The 17,831-nt window shown below is 45.4% G+C and overlaps 2 protein-coding genes across 2 annotated transcripts; both read left to right on the forward strand.

The window, feature by feature from the left end:
- The first annotated feature begins 2,351 nt into the window (after positions 1 to 2,351).
- On the forward strand, positions 2,352 to 4,750 carry mreg (melanoregulin). Its single transcript, XM_063009251.1, has 5 exons — positions 2,352 to 2,559; positions 2,836 to 2,998; positions 4,098 to 4,188; positions 4,278 to 4,441; positions 4,544 to 4,750. Exons 1-5 carry the CDS (start codon positions 2,360 to 2,362, stop codon positions 4,736 to 4,738), a joined length of 813 nt encoding a protein of 270 aa, XP_062865321.1. The 5' UTR covers positions 2,352 to 2,359; the 3' UTR covers positions 4,739 to 4,750.
- Positions 4,751 to 7,584: 2,834 nt separating this feature from the next.
- On the forward strand, positions 7,585 to 16,390 carry LOC134303607 (SH3 and cysteine-rich domain-containing protein 2-like). The gene is made up of 11 exons (XM_062989059.1): positions 7,585 to 7,889; positions 8,263 to 8,548; positions 9,505 to 9,599; positions 11,087 to 11,168; positions 12,084 to 12,196; positions 13,710 to 13,782; positions 14,016 to 14,050; positions 14,515 to 14,594; positions 15,033 to 15,084; positions 15,176 to 15,313; positions 15,448 to 16,390. The coding sequence occupies exons 1-11, from the start codon at positions 7,797 to 7,799 to the stop codon at positions 15,544 to 15,546; spliced, it is 1,146 nt and encodes a 381-aa protein (XP_062845129.1). The 5' UTR covers positions 7,585 to 7,796; the 3' UTR covers positions 15,547 to 16,390.
- Positions 16,391 to 17,831: the final 1,441 nt, after the last annotated feature.

Here is a 17,831-nt window from a genome sequence, read left to right on the forward strand (position 1 = left end):
CTCAGTCGACACTTCCTGGCTTTATATTTCTGGTGCAGCTCGCGAGTCTGAGGGTTGGAAGGTGGGATCGGGTTCCTCTTCATTGCTGCTGAAACACATAAAACAGCGCCCCCTGCTGTCTGGTATAACACGCAGACACGAGTAGTGGAGACAGGTGTAAAGAAGCAGCCGAGACTGCTAGTGTGCTGCTCGCTACGACCTGCGTAGTGAAGGTGCAAGCAGGAGAGGCATTGTCATGGGGAATTGGAAATGACTAAATTGGAAATGAAAAGGGGAAAATGTAATAAAAAAATATATAATAAATATTTTATATCAAATATTTTAATAAATATAAAATATAATATATATTATATTAAATATTTTAATGAATATAATATAATAAATATAATATATTAAATATAATATAATAAATATTAAATATTTATTTAAATGTAATGTCATAATAAATATATATTAAATATTTTGATAAATATTATTTATTAAATATAATAAATATAATATATTAAATATAATATAAATATTACATTTTTATTTAAATGTAATATGTTATAATAAATATTATATATTAAATATTTTTAATAAATTTAATCATAATAACAATATTATATATTGTAATAAATCCTAATAACACTCACACCAGTCCATCACACACGACCTGTCTATCTTTATTTCTCTAATTAATCTTATTAATTATGTATTTAATTCTATTAAAAATAAAATGTTGAGATGAGAGACGTTCACACACACACACACACTGCGAGATCCTTCGAGGTTCAGACCCTCATCATGTGAAGCATCGTGATTGTGCTCCAGCCTCGGGCTCACGACTCAAAACAGAGACGCTTCTTCAGAGAGAGCGAAGACGATTCGGCAACACGATGAGCAAAAGTATGTGGACAGCCTCATAAAGTCTAAAGTCAGATGTTTCAGCCATGCTCGTTACCATCAGGGATGTAAACAAACTTTGTGCCAACAGCGCTCTTCAACTCTATAAACACGTTTGGGATGAAATGGAATGTCGACCGTGAGTCGGGCCTCAGAATCATGTGTAGCCCCTCTGTAATATAATAATGGTGGGGGGTTGGTTTTGGAGTGGGATGTGGGCAACAGTGACTCAGATACTAGACTTGTAATCAGAAGATTGCTGGTTCAAGCCCCACCACCACCAGGTTGCCACTGTTTGGCCCCTGAGCCAGACCCTCAATCCTCAGTAGCATACACTGTATTCAGTCACGGTTGTGAGTTGCTTTGGATACAATTGTTCTCTAAATCACACGAACCCTTTGATGTTTGGTGGGGTGTCCGTATACTTTTGGCCGTGTGTTGATCTCCGTGACCCAGTTTGACTCGGTTTGTGTTTATTATTAGAAGCTTTGGGATCAGAAGGGTGTGTGGTCTAAATTAGAATGAGATCAGTGTGACTGGATCCAGTGTTTGGCTGTGACCTGGGGGGGTCATACCACATGACTACACCATGACTGTGTGTGAGTGTGTGTGTGTGTGTGTGTGAGAGAGTGTGTGAGTGTGTGTGTGTGTGTGTGTGTGTGTGTGTGGGGGCCCGGATTGATCCCGTCTGATCCGTCTGATTGGATTTCTGAGCTCTGGGACTCAACACCTCCTGATTATTGAGTCCACGAGTAAACAAGGGCAGCCGGAGACCGCTAGTGTGCAGCTCTCCTCGGCCTGCGCCGTGCTGTCATGGGGAACTGGAAATGACTAAATTGGAAAAAATGAAAAGGGAAGAACATGTTTATGATTCTAAACCTTTGAGATTTGAGACACTGTGTGGTCAATAGTATGTGGACACCCGTCGTTACCAGGTGTAGAAAATCAACTTTGCGGCGACTGTATTAGCAAAAGTGTTTGGACGCCTGTGCTGATTCTTATGTCGTGCACAAGTGTACGCAACAGTATGGGGAAGGATCCGTTCTGTTCCAGCATGGTCAGGGTCTCTGAATAAAGCGAGCTTTATTATTACGCCTTAATTCTTAGTCTGACTTGCAATCAACATTCCAATTCACCCCAGACCTCCGCTGTTCCTCCACACCAGACTCATAAAACCAGATTTTATTCAGAGACACCGTCCATGCTGGGACAGAACAGAGCCTTCCCCAAACTGTTTCCACAGAGTCTGACGTGTGTAGGTGTCCGGATACTTTTGCTAATACAGCCGCTGCAAAGTTGATTTTCTGTGCCTGTTAATGACGGGTGTCCACATACTTTTGACCACACAGTGCGCCCTCAGATCCATTCCAGACTTTTAAAAAGCTGTTCCGTGTGTATCATATATTTTATACCCAGCTTTCGGCGGCCTGTCCGGATACTTTTGCTACTCTAGTGATTGTTGTGAGTGTTTGAGATGTTGGGACCGTCCCGCCCCCCTCTCCTCCTCGTCCCTCCTTCTCCTCTTTTGGTTCCTCCTCTCTCCTCTCCTCAGTGGTGGTCGGCCGGTCGGCGGGTGAGGATGGGTGCGGCGTTCAGGAGGTTCTGCGCTCGGTTCTGCTGCTGCTGCTGCGTCCGGGACGACGAGGATGAAGATGAGAAGAGGCCCATATTCAGGTGATCATCATCATCATCATCATCACACAGAGGGTCACACTGTTTAATACTGTTTGTTTTAAAATAATGGATGTCCGATAAGCTCTCGGTCAGGCGTCCAAATACTTTTGGTCATGTAGTTTACATGTGTGTTGAATTATTGGTACCAGGCTGCTGATGATCCAGATTTAAACTGGTTCTAATCCAACCGTCTCAGAGCAGCTGAACACGCCTGGAGGAGAACGTTGATGTATGTGTGTGTGTATGTGTGTGTGTGTGTGTGTGTGTGTGTGTCAGTAATGAGACGCTGCAGTATTTCGACCGCGAGGCGAAGAAGAGACGCGACCAGGAGACGAATTTATGGAACGAACCGGGAGATCCATCACACTCAGAGAGAGACGACGACAGAGCGCTCTACAACCTCCTCCAGAACCGATCCAGAACCCACCGGGGGTCTCAGGTACACACACACACACACACACACACACACACACACACACACACACACTCTACAACCTCCTCCAGAACCGATCCAGAACCCACCGGGGGTCTCAGGTACACACACACACACACACACACACACACACACACACACACACACACACACTCTACAACCTCCTCCAGAACCGATCCAGAACCCACCGGGGGTCTCAGGTACACACACACACACACACACACACACACACTCTACAACCTCCTCCAGAACCGATCCAGAACCCACCGGGGGTCTCAGGTACACACACACACACACACACACACACTATACACACACACACACACACACTATACACACACACATACACACACTATACACACACACACACACACACACTATACACACACACACACACACACACACACACACTGTACACACACACACACACACACACTATACACACACACACACACACACTCTACAACCTCCTCCAGAACCGATCCAGAACCTACCGGGGGTCTCAGGTACACACACACACACACACACACTATACACACACACACACACACACACACACTATACACACACACATACACACACACACTATACACACACACACACACACACTATACACACACACATACACACACTATACACACACACACACACACACACTATAGACACACACACACACACACACTATACACACACACACACACACACTATACACACACACACACACACACACACACACACACACACTCTACAACCTCCTCCAGAACCGATCCAGAACCCACCGGGGGTCTCAGGTACACACACACACACACACTATAGACACACACACACACACACACTATACACACACACACACACACTATACACACACACACACTCTACAACCTCCTCCAGAACCGATCCAGAACCCACCAGGGGTCTCAGGTACACACACACACACACACTGTTATAAAGCACAGCCCAGTGGAATAAACACTGATGCCTGATAACAGCAGTCTGGCTGGAGGAGGAAACGTGTGTTATCTGCACTAACAGTCTCCGCTCGGCTCTTTGTTGTGCTGTATCATGCTGTACAGTCAGTGATTGATGTTCTGGTCACATGGTGCAGGGCTACAGGAGGCTGAGCGTGGACATCGAGGCCATGAGGGAGGTCAGGAGAGAGGTCAGGGACAAGTGGAAGATGATCCTGGAGAACCTGGGTGAGTGACCCACAAAGACCCACCAGACTGAGGGTAACGTGTACGAGCTAATAATCTTCTCATCTCTCTCTCTCTCTCTGATTGGTCAGGTTTCATGGAGGGGGCGGAGTCTCTGTTGGCCGTTAACGCGAGTGCTTCGTACGACCGTATAAGGAACGCGGCGGCGGCTCGAACCCTCCTCCAGACCCTCCACTCAGAGACGTCCATCTTCAACAGCGGTGAACCTCCTCCTGAGAGGTACCTCTTCACCCTGGTGAGTGATGCTGGAACAGGAGAGGGCCTTCCCCAGACTGTTCCCCAGTGTGTTACTGTAGCGTGTCTGAGTGAAGGCGTGAGAACGTTCCTCTCTCCTCAGGATCGACTGATTTATCTGGACGCGGCGGATGAGTTTGTGATGAAGGCTCGACGTTTCTACCCTCCTAGAGAGGAGGACGAGGATGAGGAGGATCAGGGCAGCACTCTTCCTCTCCTCCTGTCCAGGGTCAATCAGCACCTGTCTGCAGGAGAGGACGAGGACGAGGAGGAGGAGACCAGCAAGCAGGATGAATAAACCTGGACTTATATACACTGATCACGTCTGTAGGATCTGACAGGGTGGGGCTTAGGTTTAGGGGGTTAGATTTAGGGGGTGGATTAAGGGGGTTAGAGTTTGGGCCTTGGTATTATGGGCTAAGATTTATGGGATCAATGATTTATGGGTTCAGGTGTTGGGGTTAGATTAAGGGATAAGGGGTTAGTGATTTAGGGGGTTAGATTTAGAATGTTTAGAGTTCAGTTTAGGGATTTAGGGGTGAGGAAGTCAGGTTTTGGAATTGATGGGTGGATTTTTGGGATAAATGTTAAATGTAGGGGTTGATTGATTAGGTTTAAGTTCGGGTTGGGGTTGAGATTTAGTGTTTATTTAGGGTCTTAATAACTGAAGGGACGAGGGGTTAAACAATTTTTGACTAGTGGTACTAGGCTAGTTTTATTGGTTATAGTGTGACTGTTTTTGAAAGCTGGGCTTGTTTTACAATGCAGAGACTACAGAGGTGATAATAAATGGTACACATATGATATTCAATGGTACAGAGGTGTTGAAGGGTACAGAAATGTTGAAGGGTACAGAGGTGATATTAAATGGTACAGAGGTGATAATAAATGGTACACATATTATATTCAGTGGTACAGAGGTGATGTTGAAGGGTACAGAGGTGATAATGAAGCTTACAGAGGTGATAATGAAGGGTACAGAGGTGATGTTGAAGGGTACAGAGGTGATAATGAAGGGTACAGAGTTGATAATGAAGGGTACAGGGGTGATAATGAAGCTTGCAGAGGTGATAATGAAGGGTACAGAGGTGATAATGAAGCTTGCAGAGGTGATAATGAAGGGTACAGAGTTGATAATGAAGGGTACAGAGGTGATAATAAATGGTACAGAGGTGATAATGAAGGGTACAGGGGTGATAATGAAGCTTGCAGAGGTGATAATGAAGGGTACAGAGGTGATAATGAAGCTTGCAGAGGTGATAATGAAGGGTACAGAGTTGATAATGAAGGGTACAGAGGTGATAATAAATGGTACAGAGGTGATAATAAATGGTACAGAGGTGATAATGAAGGGTACAGAGGTGATAATGAAGCTTGCAGAGGTGATAATGAAGGGTACAGAGGTGATAATGAAGCTTGCAGAGGTGATAATGAAGGGTACAGAGGTGATAATGAAGGGTACAGAGGTGATGCTGAAGGGTACAGAGGTGATAATGAAGCTTACAGAGGTGATAATAAAGGGTACAGAGGTGATATTAAATGGTACAGAGGTGATAATGAAGGGTACAGAGGTGATAATGAAGGGTACAGAGGTGATGCTGAAGGGTACAGAGGTGATAATGAAGCTTACAGAGGTGATAATAAAGGGTACAGAGGTGATAATGAAGCTTACAGAGGTGATGTTGAAGGGTACAGAGGTGATAATGAAGGGTACAGAGGTGATAATAAATAGTACAGAGGTGATAATGAAGCTTACAGAGGTGATAATGAAGGGTACAGAGGTGATAATGAAGGGTACAGAGGTGATAATGAAGGGTACAGAGGTGATGCTGAAGCTTACAGAGGTGATAATAAAGGGTACAGAGGTGATAATGAAGGGTACAGAGGTGATATTAAATGGTACAGAGTTGATATTAAATGGTACAGAGGTGATAATAAATGGTACAGAGGTGATAATAAATGGTACAGAGGTGATAATAAATGGTACAGAGGTGATAATGAAGGGTACAGAGGTGATGATGAAGCTTACAGAGGTGATAATGAAGGGTACAGAGGTGATAATGAAGCTTGCAGAGGTGATAATAAAGGGTACAGATGTGATAATGAAGGGTACTGAGGTGATATTAAATGGTACAGAGGTGATGTTGAAGGGTACAGAGGTGATAATGAAGGGTACAGAGGTGATAATGAAGGGTACAGAGGTGATAATGAAGCTTACAGAGGTGATAATAAAGGGTACAGAGGTGATAATGAAGGGTACAGAGGTGATAATGAAGGGTACAGAGGTGATGCTGAAGGGTACAGAGGTGATAATGAAGGGTACAGAGGTGATATTAAATGGTACAGAGGTGATAATGAAGGGTACAGAGGTGATGTTGAAGGGTACAGGTGATAATGAAGGGTACAGAGGTGATAATTAAGGATACAGAGGTGATAATTAAGGGTACAGAGGTGATAATTAAGGGTACAGAGATGTTAAAGGGTACAGAGGTGAAATGTACAACTTAAGAACAGTTTAAATGTATTTATTTCATGGTTGGTTATAGACGAGGTTTAGGGGATTAGAGCAGGTTTAGGATCAGCTGAGGTTCTGATGAAGTTCACCAGGTCGGTTCTTGGTGTCTCAGTTTTATTTCTCTTCTTTGTTTTTGCACAGTGAATAAATAAATTAGATCTGATTAAATCCATAAATTCAGCATTTTTTAACACTAATGTAAACAAACCAGCTCCAGTGAGGTTAATCACCATCAGAACTGAACATCTGCTCATCATTCCAGTAACCCTCACAGTTCACTGCAGCTCAGAAACACGTCGGATTCACTTCCACTAGGCGGCGCTGTTCACTCACAATCTGTATTTAACCTGTGAGTTCATCATCAGAGGAGGAGCTCAGATGGTGATGGATTCACTGGAACAAACACACCTTCACCTAAACTGGAACATTATCCACTTCCAGAAGTATGTGGACGCCTGACCATTGGCTTGTTGGATTACCCATTAAAAAATCATGAGTTATTAGGTGTTAAGGTACAAGGGTGCACAAACTTTTGCACATTCCACATAAAATCTTTCATCTCAATTAAAATATAAAAATGTTTCAGGTTTTTATTTTTTAAACAAAAGTATTTAGACAGCTGAAGTATTTTAGGAAACACACACACACACACACACACACTCACAGAGACAGTATTTAGGACGAGGAAGCACACGCTCTCCACCTCAGTAGTGCCGAGTGGATGCAGGAGGAGGATGCATGATTCCATGATTCCATCTCCACACTGACACCTTCAAACCTAAAACAAGGAAACGAGGAGAGGTGAGAAAGGACAACCATCAGATCTCCGGATTATAGCGTGATGGAGATGAAGAGCGGTGAGATGGAGAGTGAGGAGGAACCTCGAGAGCTTCAGCGCTCACCCAGCACCTTATCCATCAACTCTGGATCCAAGGTAATCAATCACTCAATCAATTAATCACTCACTTAACCAATCAGTTGATCAACCAATCACTCAATCAATCAATCAATAACTTCACCACAGAACTTATAGACCAAACCATGATAATGTCAGGAAGTGACCAGTTTATTAGGAACACCTGCTTCACATTGATGGTACCAGACTGGCTGGTTTGAGCTGACTGTAAGGAACAGAGCACATGGAACAGTGGTCTCTTTTCCAAGGTTAGGTAGAAAACCCAAGCTGTCACCTTATACCGATCACATCTAATCAAAGGACCACCACACCCAGGTCCTTCATAAAGCTTTACAGAACCTGTGTGCTCCTCTGGTCCTCAGTGGTTGATTTTGTCTGGTCTCTCCTGCAGCAGTTACTGAAGCTGAAACGTTCTCTGATGTTCATGCGCAGTAAGAGTGTGGAGAACTTCTTCCAGCGCTCGTTCAGCGACGCCCGTTTTCCCTCCGACGCCGTCGACGACCCCCCGCCACCGCCATCTCCACCCCCGACCCCGGGGTCACCTGTACACGCTAACAGTGCCACGCCTCCTCTGAGACCCGCCGCCGCCGCGCAGAGGCCCGTACTGACCCACTGCTTCACCGACTTCGTGTTCCGCCGACCAACCAGCTGCCAGCTCTGCAAGAACGTCATCGTGGGTGAGCGGCTCGTACCCATCTCACTAGGTTGGGGGGGGTTGTGGAGTTCCTTAGTGTTTTTGGAAGGGGGGTTCTGAGGGGGTCCTGAATTACAGAGCACCCAGAAAATGGTGTGATTGGTTCATGTGAGCAGAAATATCCAACCTCTAAAACATGGAGGAAAAATGTGCATCTGGCAACCCAGTCTGGAGCGCCGTATAGAAAACAGCTGTTATCTGAAATAAATTAGCCTGGTTTCACTGCATGTATTGAAAAATCCCTGAATTTCTGCCGGCGTGGGGAAGAAAACCCAAAGTGTCACAAAACACAGGTCACACTGTCTACAATCAAGCAAGCTTTACATCGTCATAAGCTTTATGGCTGCCGAACAAGAAGCTCCTCGTCCTGCTTCTTCTTAGTCCACTGGGGGATGATTTTGGAGCAGGGGATTCATTCCTTTGCTGCAGCCTGTAAGCCCATGTCAATGTAAAGCTTGCTTGACTGTGGTCAGATAAGATAAGATAAGGTTATCAATAAGATAAGGTTTTCCTGCTGACCCTGGCGAGCGTCCCATTCCACTGTTCCATTCTTCAACAAAACGCCATGCTGCACCTGTTACAAAGGCGTGGCAGTGGAAGGAGAGGGTACGGGTGCTGGACCGGCCTGCCTGCAGTCCTGACCTCCTCAGTTGAGAACTGTTTGTTTGCAGGAAGAACGGGACAAAATAACGGAAACACGTCATCGCTCGGTTCCATACCGTCCCAACTGTTTCTGATTTGGGGTTGTACAGTGGGACTGAACTTCACCTGTAAACAGGAGCGGAACACTAACCACGCCCCTCTCTGAGTGTCTGATTGGTCGGCTGTATCAGTGTGATCCCAGTCTGAGTTCTGATTGAGTTTATAATGGGACCAGTTCCCATCAGACTGGTATTGTGTCCTAATTCCGCCCCCCTCTCCCTCCGTGTTGCTCCGCAGGGAATTCCAAACAGGGTCTGCGCTGCAGGACGTGTAAGACCGCCGCTCATCTGTGGTGCACCGCCCAACTCTCTCAGCAACCGTGCCAAGGAAAGGTACGTCCATCCCACCGTCCAGCACGGACAAAATACTGGAAACCCTCACAGTGATCCGGATCCCAGTTACCATCCCAGCTGTACCACAGAGTCTCAGAGATCCGTTATAATAAACATGTACTCTGTTTGGCCAAAAGTGTGTGGACTCCAAACTGTGAGCCTGCTAGATGTTCCACTCCAAAACCATGAGCGTTAATATGGAGTCTGTTAGCGATGGCCCACATAGTGGGTTTCTGTGTGTTTTTCTTTCGACTGCTCCTGTATTTAGGCGTCGCCATGGTGGATCTGGTCCTCATACTAGACTTAGTACAGTTTTATTCTGGCTGCCCTTCCTGACACAGCTCTACTTATTGTATCCAGGCCTAGGACCTGCACTAAGAGTGCACTGACAGGTGCACCTACCATTGGCTAGGCTGAGGTGGAGTGGTGAGGGTCCAGGGTGTCACGGTGAGGGTCCAGGGTGTCGCGATGAGGACCAGGGTGTCGCGATGAGGGCCAGGGTGTCGCGATGAGGGCCAGGGTGTCATGGTGAGGGTCCAGGGAGTCGCAATTAGGGTCAGGGTGTCACGGTGATGGTCCAGGGTGTCGCAATGAGGACCAGGGTGTCACGGTGAGGGTCCAGGGTGTTGCAATGAGGAGCAGGGTGTCACGGTGAGGGTCCAGGGTGTCATGGTGAGGGTCCAGGGTGTCATGGTGAGGGTGTAGTGTTAAGGGTGTAGTGTTAAGTTAGAGCCAGAATTTGAACCCTTAACCTTTGATTTGGCAGCACAGAGTCCTGGGCGCTGACCAACCACCAAGTCCCCGGGTTAGATCAGAATGTAGATCAGAAGTGTGTGGGTTTGATGCCCTGATCCTGATTCTCTCTGATGTAGGAGGTGATGGATGTTTCTCTCTCAGTGTAAAATCTTCTGATCATTTTAACCGTTCGGTTCAGATCTGATTTCGGCTCCGTGGTCTCGGCGTCTCTCCGTCCCTGAACTCTCGCGGGTGAGATTTGTGTCTCTGTTCCCTGGGCTGCGTTCCAAACGCCGCCCTCCTCCCTCCTCCCTGTTCCCTCCCAAAATAGATCAGAGACTCTAATTCGGCCCACTTACCGGCTCTGTAACACTCACTATCAATCCAGGACTGGTTTGTAATTACTGGCACGTTTAGAAAAGCTCAGACTGGTTCTGTTACAGAGACTAAAGTATTGGGACGCCCCTTCTAACAGGTGTAATAAATCTGTCATATAAAAGGACATGATGTGCTTCTGACCTTGCAGCAACAGTTTAGGGAGGGACCTTTCCTGTTCCAGCCCTGACCTCACCCCAGTGAACAGCTCTGGAACAAACCGGGACATCAACTGATCGATCAGCGCCCAGCCACACAAAAACCATCAGGGAATCGGATATGACGAGGAATAAAAACATCTTTACATTTTAATCTAAAGAAAAACATTAAAACTACACGAAACATCCAGAATATAAATATTTATTGTGTTTTTGTAGGCCGGCATGTTCAGGAGAAACTTCAGCCCTCCATCCATCACCAGCGACCAACCAGCCAATAAAGAGACTCCAGTTACCCAAGGTAGGTCCAGTCCAGACCAGTCTAAACCAGACCAGACCAGACCAGACTAGGCCAGTCCAGAACAACCAGATCAAACCAGACCAAATCAGATCAGTCCAGACTAGACAAGATCAAACCAAACCAGATTGGACCAGACCAGACCAGACTAGACCAGTCCAGATCAGATTAGTCCAGACCAGTCCAGACCAGTCCAGACCAACCAGAGCAAACCAAATCAGATGAGATCAGACCAGATCAGTCCAGTCCAGATCAGACCAACCAGACCAAACCAGATCAGACCAGGTCAGTCCAGACTAAACCAGATCAGTCCAGATCAGACCAGATCAGTCGAGACTAATCCAGAACAGTCCAGACTAAACCAGACCAGAGCAGTACAGTATGAACCCATCCAGTTCAGACCATACCAGTCCAGACTAGATTAGACCAGACCAGACCAAATCAGTCCAGTCTAGATTAGATCAGATCAGTCCAGTCCAGACCAGTACAGTCCAGACTAGGCCAGTCCAGACTAAACCAGACCAGTCCAGTTCAGTATGAACCTATCCAGTTCGGACCAGACCAGTCCAGATTAGATTAGACCAAACCATGTCAGATCAGATCAGTCCAGACCAGACCAGACTAGACCAGTCCAGACCAACCAGACCAAACCAGATCAGACCAGTCCAGTACAGTTCAGACCAGACCAGTCCAGACTAGATTAGACCAGACCAGACCAGATCAGACTAGATTAGACCAGACCAGACCAGACCAGACCAAATACTCCTGTGTCCAAAAACTTTAGACCATATATTTGATATGAGCCATTACTTCAGGTGAGATTTGGGGGTGTTGGACCCACCTGGACCCTGTGCAGGTAAAGGCGTGTATTGAGAGGAAGGTGTTGGGCTCTGATCTGAATGTTTTGGTGTTGTGTAGATGTGAAGGTGCGAGTGGATCCTGTTTACGCTGCCCTGCGCCACGGGACGTCTCTCGCCCAGATGAGTCTGTCTAGTTTTGGGAGTGTGTGTGAGTCTCCCACCCACAGCCTGGTGAGTGTGTGTGTGGTGTGTGTGAGTGTATGTGTGGTGTGTGTGTGTGTGAGTGTGTGTGTGGTGTGTGTGAGTGTATGTGTGGTGTGTGTGTGTGTGTGTGTGTGTGTGAGTGTGTGAGTGTGTGAGTGTGTGAGAGAGAGTGTGTGTGTGTGTGAGAGAGAGAGTGTGTGTGAGTGTGTGTGTGAGTGTGTGTGTGTGTGTGTGAGAGAGAGAGAGTGTGTGTGTGTGTGTGTGTGTGTGTGTGAGTGTGTGTGTGTGTGGTGTTCTTAGGTGTAAAGATGTTCCTGGTGTGGATTTTAACACATGAAAGGTTCAATCTCAGGATCGTGGTGTTTTGGGATTTTACTGAAGTCACCACCAGCTCTCATGGGCTTAAATATGAAGGTTTGGGTTTTAAGGTGGTTTGGGTTTTAAGGTGGTTTGGGTTTTAAGGTGGTTTGGGTTTTGGAGGAGGGCAGTTTTTGTTTCCTCATGATTAAGCGTGGACGTGGTGTATGAGCTTTTTAGATGTTGAGAATTAAAGGGGCGTGGGGTTGAACGTCGGCTCTGGTGGAAATCAGTCATGTTTTTATTTGTGGCCAGTAGAGACGGGGTCGAGTTGAAGTTTTTTTTGCTTAGGCATTCCAGGTGGTTTCCAAGTTGTTGATAGGCGGTTGCTTTGGTATTTCTGGTGGTTATCAGTTTATTTAATATTTTATGTGGTTGCTATGTTGTTACAGGAGGTTGCTAGGCTGTTGCTAGGTGGTTGATATGGTATCTGAATGCTGCAAAGCAGTTCATATTTTTATTTCAGTGGTTGCTAAGGTGTTGCTAGGTTGTTGCTTTACGGGGTTGCCCTGGTATTGTAGGTAATTGATAATGTGTTGCTAGGTAGTTGCTGTGGTATCTCAGGGTGTTGCTCCATGCATGGTATGGTATTATGGTATTAAAGGTGATTGATAGGGTGTTGTTAGGTGGAATTATGGTATATCAGGTGGTTGTCAGGATGTTGCTGGGTGTTTAATATTGTATAGAAGATGATTGAATGTTATTTTGTGGCTGTTATGGTATCTCAGGTGGTTGACAGGTTGTTGTGTATATAATATGACATTGAAGGTCACTAATAGGGTGTTGTTAGGTGGTGTTATGGTATCTCAGGTGGTTGTCAGGTTGTTGCTGTTTGCATAATAATTAAAGGTGATTTATAAGGTGTCGTTGTGTGGCTGTTATGGTATCTCAGGTGGTTGTCAGGATGTTGCTGGATGTTACTGAGGGTGATTGATAGGGTGTTGTTAGGTGGTGTTGTGGAATCTCAGGTGGTTGTCAGGATGTTGCTAGCTGTTTAACATGGTATTGAAGGTGATTGATAAACTGTTGTGAGGTGGTTGTTATGGTATCTCAGGTGGTTAGTAGTGTGTTGTTTAGAGTTGTCATGAAGTATCGGAGCTTGTGGAGGTTCTCTGAGGTGTGAGTGGTGTGAGGAACACCTACCTGATAAAGCAGGTTCTGATCTTCAGGGTTTGTTCTTCAGGGAGACGGAGGAGAACAGAAGGACGAGATGGAGATGGACGTGGACGAACAGACCAATGAAGACACAGAGAACGGTAAGTGAGAAGGTTCCTCAGGGGCCAGGAACACGTTTGGATGGTTAGACGTCTTAGACCAGACAGTTTGTGTGGGAACTTGTGCCTGTTCAGTGACGTTATTCCATACCAAACTCATCACATCATGTCATTATAGACCTTGGTGCTGAAAAGGTTAAAGAGAAGAGCCTTCCCCAAACTGTTGCCATACTCCCCCAGACTTTCACCTAACAAACACTCTGTCTCCTTTACAGAGAGTCCAAAGAAGGAAGCAGAAGATGCAGTAAAGGTAAAAGTACCACGTTCCTCCATCATCGCTCTTCAGCTTAGAGCTTCCTGTTTGTACCGCGTGATCATGACTGTATAGAGCAGCTTCCATCCAGATACAGGAGCTCTGGAGGGTCTGGACCCTGATCCCCAAAACTCCTGGGTGGAGCTGAGGTCAAGGGTCTGTCACACAGTAAAGCACTTAGATTTTACTCGACTATTTTATTCACCCTCCACCACACTTCACAGCCTGCAGGTGGTGCTTTCCTAACATCTACCATCAGTCAGGATTTGTCTTTACTGCTCCAGAGTCCAGCAGACACATGCCTTACACCACTCCACCTGACACTGGTGTAACTGATTGTCAACACTCAGCGTCCCCCTCTGTACTCGTGTGGCCTCACTGTGGAGCTGTTCTCGCTCCTAGAGGTTTCCAACAGGGTTCTGGATGTGTTTAACACTCGTGTTCCTCCTGCGTTCCTGTAGGTTCCAAAATGTTCCTCCATCCACACGTACGTGGCTCTCTTCAGGTTCCTCCCTCAGGAACACAACGACCTGGAGCTACGGTGAGTGTGTCATTATGTGGCTGTTTTGGTATCTCAGGTGGTTGTCAGGATGTTGCTAGGTGTATAACATAGTATTAAGGTGATTAAAGGGTTTTCAGGCGGTGTCGTGGTATCCCAGGTGGTTGGCAAGGTGTATTTGAGTGTTTGATATGTTATTAAAGGTGATTAATAGTATGGTGTTAGGTGGTTGTCAGGATGTTGCTGGGGGTTTAACATGATGTTAAAGGTGATTGATAGGGTGTTGTTAGGTGGTGTTATGGTATCTCAGGGGGTTGTTAGGATGTTGCTGGGGGTTTAACATGGTTATTTAAGGTTATTTAAGATAAAGTTTGAACTGTTTATATTATTATATTATTATTTTTAGAATATATTCGACCCTCTCTGAGCCCCGTCGGTCCCCCTCTGACCTGAATTCTGTTTCTCCTTGTCCTCTTTCAGTCCGGGTGACAGAGTGCAGGTGACGGACGACTCTAATGAGGACTGGTGGAAGGTAAGAAGACGCGACCCACGGCACTGTGGTGGACTGTGCGCGGTGTGTTTCTGGGATAGGCTTTGATGCGAGCGCTTGTGTGCCTGCGCAGGGTAAATGTGGAGAGCGGGTGGGGTTCTTCCCCGCCAACTTCGTACAGAGGGTGCGCCCGGGGGAGAGCGTGTGGAGGGTCACGCAGGGTGTCCATGGCAACCGGGAGATGGGTCACATGACGGTGAAGGAAGATCAGGTAACACCAGACACACACGTACGAGTGGTCAGAAGTTTACATACACCCCAACATGATCACTGTACCAGGTCCTAAATAAACGTTCTGTACACGGAGACGTGGCGGTGACGTCCTGTTTCCTCTGCTGCCTGTAGATCTGTGTGGGGAAGAATGAGGACACTGACGGCTATCTAAAGCTCTGCAGCGGCAAGAAACGAGGTCTGGTACCCACACGCTCTCTAGAGGAAATCTAACCCAGCACACGTACTGACCCACTAAACCAGCACCGGGTTCAACACTGATCCCCTCACTCAGTCCAGCTCGGCCACGCCCGGCACGTTTGTTCCAATAAAGACCAGTTACAGTCGTGATTAATCAATACAGATTCATGTGAGGACTAATTATGAGCCCTGATTTTATAACTGGGTGAAGTGCATTTAGAGTCGTGGTTTATAAACATGTGGGTTCTGCTGTTAAACTACAACCATCCCACCAGCACCAGCACCAACACACACTTACCTGAGTCTGGAACGGGGGACAGACTTCTTTATATAGCACACACACAGCGGTACCTTGTTACTCAACGTCCCCTAAACTCGAAATCTTTAAAACTCGACGCCCTTTCTGGAGAAATTTGTTCCCTTAAACGCCTTTTTTATTAATTATTTAATTTTAAATTAACAATGAACTGCTGCTTCTGAATCTGCATCAGTGTGGAATAAGCGTCAGATCCAGGGTTACAGCTCCACATGTATCTGTGTTTATCTGGATTCTCCTCCCTGTTTCACTTTTAAACTTGTGTTACAGCTCCAGCTTCTGAGAAATGGTGAGAATCAGAATCAGCTTCTCCCAGAGTCTAAAACGCTTCTGGTTCAGAATAAAGCTTAACGTGGTTTAATGTAGTAAAAGAAGGAGACAGGAGCACTAAACTCCTCTTCATTATTACTGCTCATACGTTCCTCCACTGATCACATTCCTCACTCGCTGTTTTACTACAATATGTCACACCGTTCACAGACACACTCGACAGCGCTAAAGCGGAATACGGTATTCCAACATCAAGCATCTCCAGCATTAAGAAGCGTCAGGAAACAATAAAGGAGTAAAACTAAAGTGCAGCTTTTATTGTATTTTTATTGATGTTTAACTGTTTGTAATTGTGTTTATATTATGTTTGTGTTATTTTCAGTGTTTAAGTGTCAAAAACAACCTCATTATTTTACATGAGACTAAAATATCTGCAGCTCCACGGGACCATGGACGCATTAACAGGTTCCCCAAACATCCTTATGGGAGAAAATACCTCGAAACTCAACGTCTTTAAAACTCACAGAACTGACTGAAGTCCAGCTTTAAGGTCCCGCTGTATTAAAACAACCCAAAAATATTAGACACGTGTTGGGTTGTGCAATCAGGTTCAAAATCAGGAACATGGGAATTCCAAAATACAGATAGTGCTACCACCTGCTGGACTGGTGAAGCTACACTGTGGGTACTAGGGCTGAATCGATACCACTTTATGTCCGATACCAATCCGATACCATAATTTCTCCTGTCTAACAACTAAGCAGTAATAATACACGCCTCAATGCACCATGGGTAAACTAGCTATCTAATTAACGATGCTCAGACTGTGTAACAAATATTCTAAAGGAATAAATACAGAAGCTACATCACACCTATACACAACTGCTGTTTTTATTTTCACTTTTACACATTTAGCAGCAATGTACAAACATTTCAAATCAAATCTGTATTTAACAAATAATTAAAATATAAAATTCTACATCCGTCAACTCTCAAGTCTACACCTTAAAGAGCAATAAACAATTAAATAATAAAAAATAAACAAATGTACCGGTCTCGTCCCAGCTTGAAGATCTCTCATCCTCAACGATGAACCCATTAGTGTTAGAAAATAAAATAAACTGCACAGTTTCCTGTTTAGCCACAGACGTCTTCAAAATCCAGCAGGTTTTAATAATAATAAGTGCTTTAGTTTTTAATCATCTAAATACGTGACAGAACTTTAAAATCTCAACCAAACACGGCGTCAATTCTAATTGGTCCATCGCATCACACTTTATATGACACGTTGTAAAACATGCCATGTTTTTAGATGTGGCAGTAGTAGATGATTGTTTAAAATGCTAAAAGTTTAAGTAGATCAGCGTGTTTTAAATTTTTTAAAGGTTTTATTTACATTAAGCAACAGGATCAGATTACACTACCCCCCCCCCCCCCCCCCCCCCCCGGACTGATAGCGATACTATATATCGAGTATCGGACCGGTGCCACTATATATCGAGCAATACTATATAGCGAGTATCGGATCGGTGCCAGCCCTAGCGGGTACTGTTACATTTTACTTTGATTTAAGTTAAAAGTTAAAGGTGCAGTGGGTACAATTAGGTGGTTAAACCCTAAAAGTAAATCTGGTACAGCACAGCATATTTACCATGTTTGCATTTAATAAACACAGGAGCCCTGGGGTGCCGTTAGAACACGTCAGCTTGTTCTTTTACCAAACATAGTAATA

This window comes from Trichomycterus rosablanca, chromosome 2, assembly GCF_030014385.1.
Source record: "Trichomycterus rosablanca isolate fTriRos1 chromosome 2, fTriRos1.hap1, whole genome shotgun sequence".
Classification (NCBI taxonomy): domain Eukaryota; kingdom Metazoa; phylum Chordata; class Actinopteri; order Siluriformes; family Trichomycteridae; genus Trichomycterus; species Trichomycterus rosablanca.

Excerpts from the sequence above, each read along its gene's own strand:
- mreg (XM_063009251.1), top strand. The coding sequence starts at position 2,360 with ATGTTGGGACCGTCCCGCCCCCCTCTCCTCCTCGTCCCTCCTTCTCCT. Across the intron at positions 2,999-4,097 it reads GAACCCACCGGGGGTCTCAG|GGCTACAGGAGGCTGAGCGT; the intron begins GTACACACACAC and ends CACATGGTGCAG. Across the intron at positions 4,442-4,543 it reads AGAGGTACCTCTTCACCCTG|GATCGACTGATTTATCTGGA; the intron begins GTGAGTGATGCT and ends CTCTCTCCTCAG.
- LOC134303607 (XM_062989059.1), top strand. The coding sequence starts at position 7,797 with ATGGAGATGAAGAGCGGTGAGATGGAGAGTGAGGAGGAACCTCGAGAG. Across the intron at positions 7,890-8,262 it reads CCATCAACTCTGGATCCAAG|CAGTTACTGAAGCTGAAACG; the intron begins GTAATCAATCAC and ends TCTCTCCTGCAG. Across the intron at positions 9,600-11,086 it reads AGCAACCGTGCCAAGGAAAG|GCCGGCATGTTCAGGAGAAA; the intron begins GTACGTCCATCC and ends GTGTTTTTGTAG.